The sequence below is a fragment of the Leucoraja erinacea genome, chromosome 8, assembly GCF_028641065.1.
Source record: "Leucoraja erinacea ecotype New England chromosome 8, Leri_hhj_1, whole genome shotgun sequence".
NCBI classification, from domain to species: domain Eukaryota; kingdom Metazoa; phylum Chordata; class Chondrichthyes; order Rajiformes; family Rajidae; genus Leucoraja; species Leucoraja erinaceus.
Window position 1 is genome coordinate 71,727,941 of NC_073384.1, and position 14,397 is coordinate 71,742,337.

At 45.0% G+C, this 14,397-nt stretch overlaps 1 protein-coding gene across 2 annotated transcripts in view; it reads right to left on the reverse strand.

Annotated features, from left to right (window-relative positions):
* Positions 1–14,397, reverse strand: part of snx9b (sorting nexin 9b) — a 98,649-nt gene that overhangs the window by 38,588 nt on the left and 45,664 nt on the right. For both annotated transcript variants that reach the window (XM_055639970.1, XM_055639971.1), the window contains 2 exons: positions 10,519–10,663; positions 10,105–10,189 (listed from right to left, as the gene is read on the reverse strand). In XM_055639970.1, coding sequence (XP_055495945.1) covers positions 10,105–10,189; positions 10,519–10,663 — 230 coding nt within the window. The remainder of the gene's footprint in view (positions 1–10,104; positions 10,190–10,518; positions 10,664–14,397) is intronic.

Genomic DNA, 14,397 nt, shown 5'->3' on the forward strand with positions numbered 1-14,397 from the left:
GCTTCAGGTATTTTGATAGTACCCGACTGGCCTACACAGCCATGGTTCCCAATACTCCATGACATGGTTGTTGAAACTCCGATGGTATTCCCCAGTGACCCAGAGTTATTAACACCCAGTGTCGGGCACAAGCCACCCGTGCCATGAAAAAAATCAAACTCCTGGGTTGCAGATTCTGCACAAACCACTTCTGGGACTGGGATTATCATAACAAACCGTCGACACCATGTCAGCATCCCTCCGAACATCCACTAAAAAACAGCACTTGTCCAGCATGAAATTTGTACATGAAGGACTTCAGCTACAGAGCCATCAACACAGCTAGAATTGCCCTGCCTGTCTATTTAAAACCAGCTCCAGGACAACAGGCCATGGGGTCCCACCAGCTGGTGGTCAAACTAATGAAGGGTATTTACAACTCTAACCCCCTAGACCAAGGTACACCCATATATGGGATGTCAGTGTGGTCCTGACATACCTCAGGGGATGGCCACCAGCCAGATCCCTCAACCTGGAACCATCTATGCTCAAAACACTCATGTTGATGGCACTTGTAGCTGCACAGAGGGTCCAGTCACTACACCTATTGCGACTGGACAGCATCCTCACAGCTCCAGACCAGATCTCTGTCGTTATCCAGGGAATGATCGAACAGAGCAGACCAGGAACACCTAATCTAGTCGTGGAATTCCGGGCTTACCCGCCAGAAACACGGTTATGTGCCATGACCCTACTATCCTACATAGACACAACCAAAATATTCGAGGGAGATGAAAAGCCTTGTGGGTCAGTCATAAAAAACCTTATGGTCGGGTGACGAGCCATTTCGAGATGACTCAAGCAGGTGCTAAAAGCTGCTGGGATAAAAACTAACATGTACAAATTTCATTCCACCAGGGACGTCGTCGACGGCTAAAAGAATGGACGTGCCTATAAACCACATCCTGGCTACAGCAGGATGGTGGAGGGGAAAGACCGTTCAGAAATGTTATGTTAAGCCGTTGGCAAAACCGGTTTTATTTGCAGGAAAGATTTTACAGACTGCAAATATTTAATTTACGCCCAGGGGAGCAATTTAATTTCTTTGTTGTTATTGTTAAAAAATACCATTGTGTTTTTCTACAAACAGATTCATTGGTTGGTTACGATAACACACTTCCTCCCTCAAAGACTGTGATGTAGTAATAACTGTTACACGGTTTGAAATCACAGAGCTTTGAAATCTTCACGGAATCACTCACGTGACTCCGAAGTAAAATAGTAAGATTAAACGAGAACTTACCAGTTTGAAGTTTGATCTGTATTTTATGAAGAGTTACGATGAGGGATTACGTGCCCTCCGCTCCCACCCTCAATAATATGGGTCAAATTCATAAACTGATGTCTCCTTATCTTTACTATGTTTACTTCAATAACTGTGTCTATCTGTGATTCCACACCGCTGCTTTGAAGTATGCCGCGCATGCGTGCTGAGCGGGCTCTTCACGTAATCCCTCATCGTAACTCTTCATAAAATACAGATCAAACTTCAAACTGGTAAGTTCTCATTTAATCTTACTATTAAAACCCCAAAGCATAGAGAGAGACAGCATTTTTCACTGTTCTTCGTGCATTTGGAAGATAACACCGTGACTTTTTTTATCTGTATTGACCTAAAATACTCTATTTGGATCTCTGGAACGTAGCCCTGGATGACATTTCTCTTATTCTCACTATGATCAGCGTGCATCTTTGACAGCTTGAGGGAGCAAAATGTTTTGAGTTGAAAATGCAGTGTAACTATTGGTAGTCCAGCGTGACATCTGGCCCAATATGAATTGCACTTGGGTAATTTCATTATTCAGTTTTCAATACACATGACTTCCAGACTCTGACTCTTTCAAATTTTTAATACATTTAAAGTTAACCAAATTAAAATAAAATGCAGAACCTTTTTCCCTGGATGGAAATATCAAATACTAGCGGCCAGGCTTTAAGATGAGAGGGGTAGAGTTTAAAGGAGATGCGCGGGGAAAGTTATTTTTTAACCACTGAAGTTGGTGGTTGACGCAGAAACAACAGTGGCATTTAAGAAACTTTTGTGTAGACATCCGGATATGCAGGGAATAGAGGGGTGTGGAGTACGTGCCAAATGGCCTGTTCTTGTGCTGCAGTGTTCTCGGTTGTAACCCTTAACATGCAGAATGCTTTATAGGAACCATTTAATTACAGTTAAAGCATTAAGAAAAAAAACAGATTACAAATTGGAAATCTATGACCAGCGGAACTTGATGAGAAGTGATGTTCACATGCTAAGCTGAAATGTTCTGTGGAAGAACTAATCAGCAGTGCAAAAAAAAAAGGGGGGTCTGAAATAATCAGTAATTTGCATTCAATTTCTAATTTACAAGCCATATATTTCAAATCCCTGATCAACATCAACATTACCTGCAACCTCCGATTTGAAAATAGGCATCTTAAAAGCCCTTTGCAATTTCACACCGTTCAAAATAATAATGTAGTGAGATTATTCCCTCTTAAAGTTGGTCTTCTGCCCATTTTAAGTCTTTAGTCTTCACCAACTCTACCAGTGTCCTGATCATTCTTACAGTACATGATGAAACGTAATGGTGCTTGTATTGATCGTTTGAGGATCCCATTTCATTCTCACCTTTTGCCAGCACATCCATGTATGTATTGAACTTCCTGTACCTTCACCAATAATCCCTTTTATCTACTTTATTAATAAGTTGGCTATAATACTTGCGGGGGAACAAAGTTGTAATGTGGTTCGCTGACAGGATGAGGGCACCAAGGAGAGAGGAGATTCAAAATGTTTTAAGTGGACGAAAACGACGAATAAGAGGGATACTAATGAAATGTAAATATGACAAAGAGCCTTGATAACCTACAGATATAACGGTGGTAAGAACAAATCAATCACCAACTGTACTAGTGCAACACCAGGATAGAAACTTGTATCTTAATTGGTAACAATTGAAGGAACAAACAATGTACTGTTATGTTGCAACAGAAGAGGATTTCAATATAGGAATAAATAGGTTCTTCTGAAGTTGTATAGCTGGAGTATTGTGTACAGTTTTGGTCTCCTAATTTGAGGAAGGACATCCTTGTGATTGAGGCAGTGCAGCGTAGGTTCATGAGATTGATCCCTGGGATGGCGGGACTGTCATATGAGGAAAGATTGAAAAGACTTGGCTTGTATTCACTGGAGTGGGGGGGGGGGGGGGGTTCTTATAGAAACATATAAAATTCTAAAAGGACTGGACACGCTAGATGCAGGAAAAATGTTTCCAATGTTGGGCGAGTCCAGAACCAGGGGCCACAGTCTTAGAATAAAGGAGAGGCCATTTAAGACCGAGGTGAGAAAAAACTTTTTCACCCAGAGAGTTGTGAATTTGTGGAATTCCCTGCTAGAGGGCAGTGGAGGCCAAATGACTGGATGGATTTAAGAGAGAGTTAGATAGAGCTCTAGGGGCTAGTGGAATCAAGGGATATGGGAAGAAGGCAGGCACGGGTTATTGATTAGGGACGATCAACCATGATCACAATGAATGGCGGTGCTGGCTTGAAGGGCCGAATGGCCTCCTCCTGCACCTATTTTCCAAGTTTCTATGTTTCTAACAACCTGATGTAAGCCACCAAAATAATGCAAGAAATGGCAAATTACATGAGCATGAAAAAAATAACTTTGGTGTAGTGATAATAAAGACTTCAAGTAATGTAATACAAACCAAGAAAATAACAGTGCAACTGACGAGGGTGAAAGGCAAAATGTGGACACAAGACCAATGTTCCTTAGCATGTTTCAAATTGAAAAAGGTTGAAGCAGTGTAGGATTTTGATCCAGGGTATAAAGGTTGCGAGGATATTGAAAAAGTGAAAATGTCATAAGATTTAGAGTGCTTTTGAAAGAAATCTGCCCAAATAACAATGTTATTTAAGAGATTAAAATGGCATGATACTAAAACTTTACAAATCACTAGTCTGGTGTATAGAATTGTGGCCATTTATGGGCACCATACCTTGGAAAGAATCTCTAGGCCTCAGATGGGATATAGAAAAGATTCATGAGAATGGAAGTTGGGGTGAAGGACTGAAAAAAGTGCCGTAAAGATGAAAGGGAGATTTGACAAATTGTGAAGCTCTAATAAAGATCTTTCTCCAAGATCAGTCAAAAAGCAAGACAGGTTTAAGATAACTAACAAAAATGCATTGGATACATCTTTAAAAAAAATACAGGCCTGTGGGCAAAGAATAGGATACTAATTACCAATATTGCCACTAATAGGACACTGGATAATTATTTCACAGGACAAGGGGTCACATCTTAAGGATAAGGGGGAAAATCCTTTAAAACCGTGACGAGAAGAACTTTTTTCACACAGAGAGTGGTGAGTCTCTGGAACTCTCTGCCGCAGAGGGTAGTCGAGGCCAGTTCATTGGCTATATTTAAGAGGGAGTTAGATGTGGCCCTTGTGGCTAAGGGGATCAGAGGGTATGGAGAGAAGGCAGGTACGGGATACTGAGTTGGATGATCAGCCATGATCATATTGAATGGCGGTGCAGGCTCGAAGGGCCGAATGGCCTACTCCTGTACCTAATTTCTATGTTTCTATGTTTTGCGGGTACCTGGGGAATTCCTGCCCGTCACCCGTGATCAAGGGGTCCCGGCTTTGGCGGTGCTAGCTGACCTTCGCAAGCGAGCACGCGCTTTGGTCCCGGTTCCCACTTCCAGACACCAGTCGTCAGCGGTGCATGTGCCTACTATGTTACGGGATTGTGCTTATGTTTTCCTTCGTAGGGATGCTCACCGCTCGCCATTACAGCAGGTGTACGAATCGGGTCGATGCGGAGTCTCTTGCCCAGAATAGGGGAATCAAGAACCAGATGACATAGGTTTCAGGTGAAGGAGGAGGGGGAGATTTAATAAGAAGCTGAGGGGAACATTTTCACGCAAAGGGTGGTGGGTGTATGAATGAGCTGCCAGAGGAGGTAGTTGAGGAAGGTACTATCACAACGTTTAAGAAACATTCAGACAGGTAACATAGAAACATAGAAAATAGGTGAAGGAGGAGGCCATTTCGCCCTTCGAGCCAGCACCGCCGTTCATTGTGATCATGGCTGATCGTCCCCAATCAATAACCCGTGCCTGCCTTCTCCCCATATCCCTCGATTCCACTAGCCCCTCGAGCTCTATCTAACTCTCTCTTAAATCCATCCAGTGATTTGGCCTCCACTGCCCTCTGTGGCAGGGAATTCCACAAATTCACAACTCTCTGGGTGAAACTGTTTTTTCTCACCTCAGTCTTAAATGTCCTCCCCTTTATTCTAAGACTGTGGCCCCTGGTTCTGGACTCGCCCAGCATTGGGAACATTTTTCCTGCATCTAGCTTGTCCAGTCCTTTAATAATTTTATATGTTTCTATAAGATCCTCCTCATCCTTCTAAACTCCAGTGAATACAAGCCTAGTCTTTTCAATCTTTCCTCATATGACAGTCCCGCCATCTTAGGGATAAATCTTGTGAACCAACGCTGGCTGCACTGCCTCAATCACAAGGATGTCCTTCCTCAAATTAGGAGGCCAAAACTGTACATGGAAAGGACAGATTTGGTTGGATATGGGCCAAAACGCAAGTCGGTGGGACGAGTGCAAACGGGACATGTCGGCCAGTGTGGGTAAGTTGGGCCGAAGGGTATTTCCACGCTGTAAGAGTCTATGACTCTAATAAGTCGGGAAAAGTGAAGACATTTTGGTAGTACTAGTGCTGAATGTGTCATCACCAGAACACCTTAAACCTTATCGTTAATCAGTCCTTCTCATAACATCGAATGTCAACAAATGTTCTCCACCCACTTATATCATTGCATGTAATTACTTTCACTCACTGTTCTTCTTTACCTCCCTGTTGAACACAAACCAGCAGAGAGAGGCAGCGAACTAATCACCCATCAACATCAACGTCGCCCAAGACGTAACTGGGGCAGGAAGATGGAAATGTCTCATTAGAGCTCCCTATGACAGATCTCCCCCTCATCTTGCCACAGTGCATAGAAAACGTCAACTCCTATGGAATTCATCATCCTTTTCCTGAAGGCTACTTTCTCTGGTAGGGTACATAGTAAGACAGACATTTGTGATTTGGAGACGGCAAAAATTATTGAAACAGGATCTGCAAGTAATAGTCAGAACAGCAGGATGCAGGTCACTTGGACGTGGGTGGTGTGTGCCGCTGAACAATTCTGGCCACCCTGAAGCAGTCAAGGAATCTAAAACACATGTTTTCAGTATTTCCGTTCCTCAATTACACTTCTCTTGGACTTCACACTGGAGTTATCCGCCATATTTTCCATTTGTGTTTTTGATCCCCAGCAGCCATTCACGTGAAGGTGTGAATATATCGGAGAGTGTAGAAACCCACCAGGGGAATGATCACAGAAGCCTCCCATGGATCTTGCACACAAAGAAAGCAATTTTATGATTGAGTTATTGGAATGAAATCATTTTCAACTACTGCATGCAGTACATTTGAGTTGACAGACATACAAGATTCTTGGCATATGTGGGATGGCAGCCAGGCACACAAACCTTAGAAACTGTTCCTTCTTTTAATAATGGTAAAATTGACTTAACTCCCAGCCCCTGCAAGCAATGCACTTCAGCAGCCAACTGTAGCTTTTGTGTATGCCCTATCAAAGCCTTGGAAGGAAACTAAAGCAGAGAAGGTGGTCACTTTCACCGTCATCCTTACAGATTGTACATCATAATCAAACAGGCATGAAGTCATCTTCTCAGATGCTGTAATGATCTGCTTGCCTCCATAACCCGAGCCTCCTCCATGAGTGCTATTCCAACACACAGTGTTCAGTTCTGGGCACCATGTTATTGGGCCATTCTTTGGAAAGTGAACCAAAATGTCACACACGTGGCCAGATGACATCACATAAAGTAATACATTTAGAAAATTATTGTAAGAGATTAATCTTATTAATTGCTATTTTCCTACCTACAGAACTATAATGCATCTGCTAAAGATATGAACATTCTAGCTTCTTAAAATTCACACAGTTTGTAAGATAAAACTGAGTTGTGAAAAAAATGCTTCCGTGAGAGATCACACACGCCACCAGTCATATTTGACCCGTCCCTAAATAAACATTGTCTGCGTAACATTAAAAATTTCACTTGATAAGCTTTGAAAAAAATATGAATCATATCTACAGTACAAAATAATATACCTGTATTGATTTCAGAATTAGAAGTATTCCACAATTTTTTCCATATTTTTGGTTACACACGTGACTAAGAATGGGCCTATAGATGTTGTCAAGCTGGAAAAGGTGCAGAGAAGATTTATGAGGATGTTGCAAGGACCAGAGGGTCTGTGCTATAGGGAGAGGTTGAGTAAGCTGGGTCTCTGTTCATTGGGGCGCAGGAGGATGAGGAGTGACCTTATAGAAACATAGAAATTAGGCGCAGGAGTAGGCCATTCGGCCCTTCGAGCCTGCACCGCCATTCAATATGATCATGGCTGATCATCCAACTCAGTATCCCGTACCTGCCTTCTCTCCATACCCTCTGATCCCCTTAGCCACAAGGGCCACATCTAACTTCCTCTAAAATATAGCCAATGAACTGGCCTCGACTACCCTCTGCGGCAGAGAGTTCCAGAGATTCACCACTCTCTGTGTGAAAAAAGTTCTTCTGATCTCGGTTTTAAAGGATTTCCCCCTTATCCTTAAGCTGTGACCCCTTGTCCTGGACTTCCCCAACAGTCCAGTTGGTATATAAAATCATGAAAGGAATAGATCGGGTAGATGCACAGAGTCTCTTGCCCAGAGTAGGTGAGTCAGGGGCTGGAGGACATAGGGTTAAGGTGAAGGGGAAAAGATTTAATAGGAATCCGAGGGGTAACTTTTTCCTCGTAAAAAGCGGTGGGTGTATGGAACAAGCTGCCAGAGGAGGTAGTTGAGACTGGGACTATCCCAACGTTCAAGAAACAGTTAGACAGGTACATGGATAGGACAGGTTTGGAGGGATATGGGTCAAACGCAGGCAGGTGGGACTAGTGAAGGCCATGTCACGTGTACCGAGGAATGGCAAAAAACTTTTGTTGCGTGCTATCCAGAGCAGAAAGACAATACATGATTACAATCAAGCCATTTACAGTGTATTGATACATGTGAATAACGTTTAGTGCAAGGTAAAGCCAGCAAAGTCTGATCCAGGATAGTCTGAGGTTCACCAAAGTGGTAGATAGTAGTTCAGCACTGCTCTCTGGCATTACATCCTGTCCCTTCAGTTCTCTCATATATAGCTGACAGCAGGTCAAGGGCGGTCTGTTGCTGTTGCCGAATATCCCATAATTGGGCAACCAGCTCTTGTTCTGAATTACGATACAATAGAACTTTATCTATCCCAGGAGGGAAATTAATTAGCATCAATGAAGGGCGAGCAGCAATCATTGTCAAGTGTTCCTGGGGAACTACAAGCTCTGGTAAGTGGCAGCACTCACTGCTCTTTGACCTGCTTTCTGAAGTGAAGTGCCAGTTGAGAGTAAAGTGGCCACACAATGGAGTGCTGACTCATGTACCTGGCTTGTTTCAGAAAGCAAGGAAACCCATTTGCCTTGAATTCATTTACAACTGCTGATAAGTGCTGATAAGACAAATTCTTAACGAGTGTCTATCATATTTATATTCCAAACCCACTTGGGCCCGAGGAGAATTTTCGATCATTACCAGAGAAGATTTAGTTAAATCCGGCCGTCAACAGTTTGCATTATTTTCAGATCTGCATACATTTGTCCCTTCCCTCCTACCCAGTCAGAGGTTAAAATTCCCCCGGAATTCATTCCGTGGCATTTTTTAAAACTACCTTTCTGCCCATGTAACGGATTTTAATGATGCGCACTTTATGTAGGTGCTTGTGGAACATAACTACAAAGAAAACAACTTCATTTTTTTAGGATATTGCAAGGTCTTGGACCCAACCCAACAAGGTCTTGGACATCCGGTGGCGCTGTTGTTAGCTGCCTCCGCCCACGGTCTGGCTGACTTTTTTTATTTTGTTATGTTTGTCTTTTAGTGTGTCTTTTAGTTTTTTTTTCAGTATTTTATGTGGGGGGAAGCGGGTAGGGTAAGGGGGAAACCGTCCTTTAGTCGCTTCCTGGCGAGGATGCGGCTATTATCCGAATCGCGTCATCGCCCCCCCCCCCCCCCCACCCCCCCCCCTCCCCCTTCCGCGGCCTACTAACTGGATTGGCGCAGCCATTCCTGCCGGACTGGACCTGAGCCTCAGCAGCAGTGGCGAGGCGCTGGAAACATCACGGAGCGGGCGAGTCCTTACCTGGGATCGCCGCTTGGAGCTTCGGAGTGTTGGGCCACTGCTCCAACATCGCGGAGCTGTGGGTGCGGAGCTCCCAATGGTGGCGGCGCTGACCTCAACATCGTGGAGTCCTGGGACCCTTTGCCGGGGGTCGCCAGTGCGAATCTCAGCCCACCGTGGGCTGTGGGCATCGGGAACCGTGGACTCCGGTGGAAGGTGGCCAATTCAGAGATCCAGGCCGCTAAGGATGTTCCCCCGTTCGACGTCAGGGTTCCATCATTCCCGGTGAGAGGGCCTGAACATCGGGCCGCCCGTAGCGGCGACTATGTGGTGCTCGGGAGGCCCCGATCACGGGTGAACATTGGGGAACATCAGCGAGGAGGCTGACTGGACTTTGGTTCCTTCTCTTACAGTGGGGAACTTTGGTGTCGCTGTGGGGATGTTTGTGTTGTGGAATACTGTGTTCTGTGTTTTTGTGGGGTTTTTTATTTTATTTTTTTGTATGACGGTAAGGGAAAAATAATTTTGTTGTCTCTTAATTGAAGACAATGACAATAAATTAAAGCAAATCAAACACAAAAAAAAAATGGTTGAAGAATATTCATAACCACTGATTCTTTCATTTCTGGCTAAATACCAGCAAGACAAGCATCCATTTGTCATTGTTTAAATTCAATATCCAGAAACATTGCTGCCATTACTATTGCTGCATTATTAGCCTATGTACGGTGCTTTAAAGGATAATCTTCCCTATCCCATTCATTGTGTAACTTACATAGATGGGGATCTTCTCATCAGTTTTTAACGTCTGCTTTGAAAGTAGGTAGACTTCAGGACCATGTTTGGAAAAGGTTGGAAATCTACAAAAACAAAAATCTGGATGATGCAGCTATAATTCCCTCATTTAGTCACACTTATAACATGCTATTTTATATATTTTCATATTATTGCTTTAAAAAAATGTTGGAATCTATATGGTAAAAATGAATAATGAGACTAACACCACATTCTGTTTATCAGAAAAACTAAAAAAAACACACACAGGCACATTATCAACTAAGCCAAATGTTTATGCAGCTTTTTCATATTACTTATTTTGCCACATTTTATTTAAGTAACTATTCATCTCATGAGAGAAATGTTCTCAGTAACTAGAACATTAACATGCATCTGCTCCTATTTGCATTACCGATTGAGTGACATCTTTACTGAAGCGTTACGAGGACCTCCACGAGCCAAAGCAGTCTCCGGCGACTCCGTTTCCGTCCGTGGAAGAATATTCGGAGATACCTTGGCCTCATCCCAATCATCATCCCACTCATCATCTGTAGCACCTACAGAATGGAAAAAACAAACATGAATAGGAAGAAGAATTTTGCACGCAGAGACTCTCCACAGAAGCACTCACACGCAAAACAATCATCTAAAGGAGACAGACATTAGTATAATTTATCTTAAGAGCAGCAAAGTGGCACTTGATCATTCTGTGTGGCAGCCTGGTTGCAAATGTTTACACTTTGGTGACTGAGAGATTTTATTCCTGCGAAAAACTATTAGAATTTTACATTCATCTTTCAGTCATGGAGCCGTACTGCATGGAAACAGGCCCTTCAGCCCAACTCGTCCATGCCGACCAAGATGCCCCATCTAAACATCCCATTTCCGCACATTTGGCCCATATTCCTCTGAACCATTCCTATCCATGTACCTGTTTAAGTGTTTTTTAAATTCTGTGATAGTATCTGCCTGAACTACGTCATCTGACAGCTTGCTCCGTATGCCCACCACTCTCGGAGTGAAAAGGTTGCCCCTATTAAATCTTGCCTCTCTTCCTTAACATCTGTCCACTTATTTATAATAGACACAAAAAGCTGGGGTAACACTTCTTCAGAAGAAGTACCCGAAATGTCACTGATTCCTTCTCTCCAGAGGTGCTGCTTGTTCCACCGGGTGGCGCCAGCAATGGCTGTCTCGCCAACAGTCTATCTGTCCCTTTCTTTTTCGTTGTTTTTGTAGTACGTGTTAAATGTATGATTTTAATGTCCTTTAGCTTGTTTTATGTTGGGTGGGGAGGGGGTGGGAGGGGAAGGGGAACTTTTTCTAATCTCTTACCTCGACGGAGATGCAAATTTTTTCCGTATCGTATCTCCGTCCGCACTGCGGCCTAACATCGAGGAGTTGGCAGCCTTTGCTGGAGACCGATTTCGAGAGCTCCACCGCGGGAGCTGCGGGACTTTGACATCGCAGAGCTCGCGATCTCTTTGCCACGGATCGACCTCTGAGCTCCACCGCGGGTGCCTGCGGACTTAACATCACGGAGCTCGTGGTCTCTGGTCAGAGACCGACATCGGGAACTCCAAGCCGCAGGAGCTTCGACCGCCCCGACGCGGGAGCTTCGATCACCCCGACGCGGGGGGCATCGACTGCTGGCTGCGGGAGCTTCGATCGCCCCGACGGATGGTTCGACTGCCCTGACCGCGGGAGAAAAATGAGGGAAGAATATTAGACTTTATTGCCTTCCAACACAGTGAGGAATGTGGGGAATCTGCTGTGGTAGATGTTTATGTTAACTCTTATGTAGCTGTGTGTTTTGTTGCTTTTTTTTTTTAAGTATGGGTTTATGATAATTCGCATATCACTGTCCCTTAATTGGTACACGTGACAATAAAAGACCTTTGACACATGTGAGTTACTCCAACTTTTTGTGTCTATCTTCGGTTTAAACCAGCATCTGCAGTTCCTTATTTATAATCACCCTTCCCTGGGTAAAAGACTCGGAGCATTCACTCTAAAAGTTAAAAACAAATCAAAGAGGAGCATATACATTAGAGAACGATCTAACATTTAAAAAAATGTCTTTATCACTAATTGATCTTATCTGCTACTCACTAAAAATGATGCAATTTATGGCAGATACTAATCCCGATCCAAAATATTCATCCCAGAGACTATTTCACCAACACTTTCATAATGACTGTAAAGATTTATTTTGTGTAAATGTAAATGGATAACATATTTCAAATCTAAACAAAAATCATTTCAATTATTTAGGAGGCACAGTGGCACAGCGGTAATTTATCTTAAGAGAAATTACCTCACAGCGCCAGAAACCCAGGCCTCACAGAGCCAGAAACCCAGGCCTCACAGCAGCCAGAAACCCAGGCCTCACAGCGCCAGAAACCCAGGCCTCAAACCCAGGCCTCACAGCGCCAGAAACCCAGGCCTCACAGCACCAGAAACCCAGGCCTCACAGCGCCAGAAACCCAGGCCTCACAGCACCAGAAACCCAGGCCTCACAGCACCAGAAACCCAGGCCTCACAGCACCAGAAACCCAGGCCTCACAGCGCCAGAAACCCAGGCCTCACAGCGCCAGAAACCCATGCCGCACAGCCCCAGAAACCCAGGCCTCACAGCGCCAGAAACCCAGGCCTCACAGCGCCAGAAACCCAGGCCTCACAACGCCAGAAACCCAGGCCTCAAACAGCGCCAGAAACCCAGGCCTCACAGCGCCAGAAACCCAGGCCTCACAGAGCCAGAAACCCAGGCCTCACAGCACCAGAAACCCAGGCCTCACAGAGCCAGAAACCCAGGCCTCACAGCGCCAGAAACCCAGGCCTCACAGCGCCAGAAACCCAGGCCTCACAGCGCCAGAAACCCAGGCCTCACAGCACCACAGCACCAGAAACCCAGGCCTCACAGCGCCAGAAACCCAGGCCTCACAGCGCCAGAAACCCAGGCCTCACAGAGCCAGAAACCCAGGCCTCACAGAGCCAGAAACCCAGGCCTCACAGAGCCAGAAACCCAGGCCTCACAGCGCCAGAGACCCAGGCCTCACAGCACCAGAGACCCAGGCCTCACAGCGCCAGAAACCCAGGCCTCGGTTCAATACGCTGCCCAGCCTGCAGCTGTCTGTTTTTTCATCACTTTTTTTAATTTTTAGTTAGTTAAAGTGTTTTTGTTCTGGAGTTCTAGTCTTTTTTATGTGGGGGGGCGGGGGGGGGAGGCGGAAACTACTTTTCAGGGTCCCTACCTGGTCGGAGAGGCAGCTTTTCTCCGGGCTGCAATTTCGACCCGTACTCAAGGTCTACCAGCGGGCCTGGAGCGGTGTTTCCTGGGGGGACCGCCCAGAACCTCGGCTTCGGCAACGGCACAGCGCTGGAGCCTTGCCTGGGTCACCGCGCTGGAGCTCTGGTGAGCTTAAGACCACCGATGAACATCACGGAGCTGAGGGACTGTGGATCGGCCAGCCGCGGGCGGAGGCGCTGACTTTAACATCGGGAGCCTGGGATCTCTCGCTGAGATCACCAGTAGTGGAGCTCCTTCCGGCGCAGCCTTGTCGGCTTCGGAAATCGCGGTCTCCAGTAAGGGAAGCGGCCGTTCCAGGTGTCTCAAGCCGCTGAGAGGATTCTCCCGACGCCGGAGCACCATCGCCCGGCGAGAAGGGCCTGGAACATAGGGTCTCCGTAGCGGCGACTGCGGAGGCCTCAATAGGCCCGATTATGGGTGGTCATGGGGATGGGACTGGACAGTGCCTTCCCTCATAATGGAAACCATTGTGGGGGGATGGTTTTTATGTTCAATTTCTTTATTATTGTCATGTTTGTATTCTTTTTTTATGTGCTGCATTGGCAATAAGCATTTCACTACACTAATTGGTGTAGGTGACTAATAAAGAAATGTTTGAAACCTTTGAACAGCATTACTCCTCCCCAATGCTTTGTAGATAATTTGAGGGGAAAAAATGTGTACGCCATTGAAGCTATTCTCAATCTCAAGCAGATTGTTTATTATTCTCTGTGTCGTAGTAGTGACACAGATTTCCAAGCAAAATATGAATTGTTAGTTAAACAGCAAGGTTGGGAGAGGAATTCAATCTACAGGAGTGTGAAGACATATGTTTGGAGCTGGCCAAGCAAGAGAAGGAAATACTCATTGGTAAGGGATTGAGAAGTGTAAAAGGAAGAGGAATGAACTAGAGGTACAAAGACACAATCGCTGAAAGTGATAGTTCAGATAACCAGTCTGAAGAGTTTTGACCCGAAATGTCACCCAGTCCTTCTCTCCAGA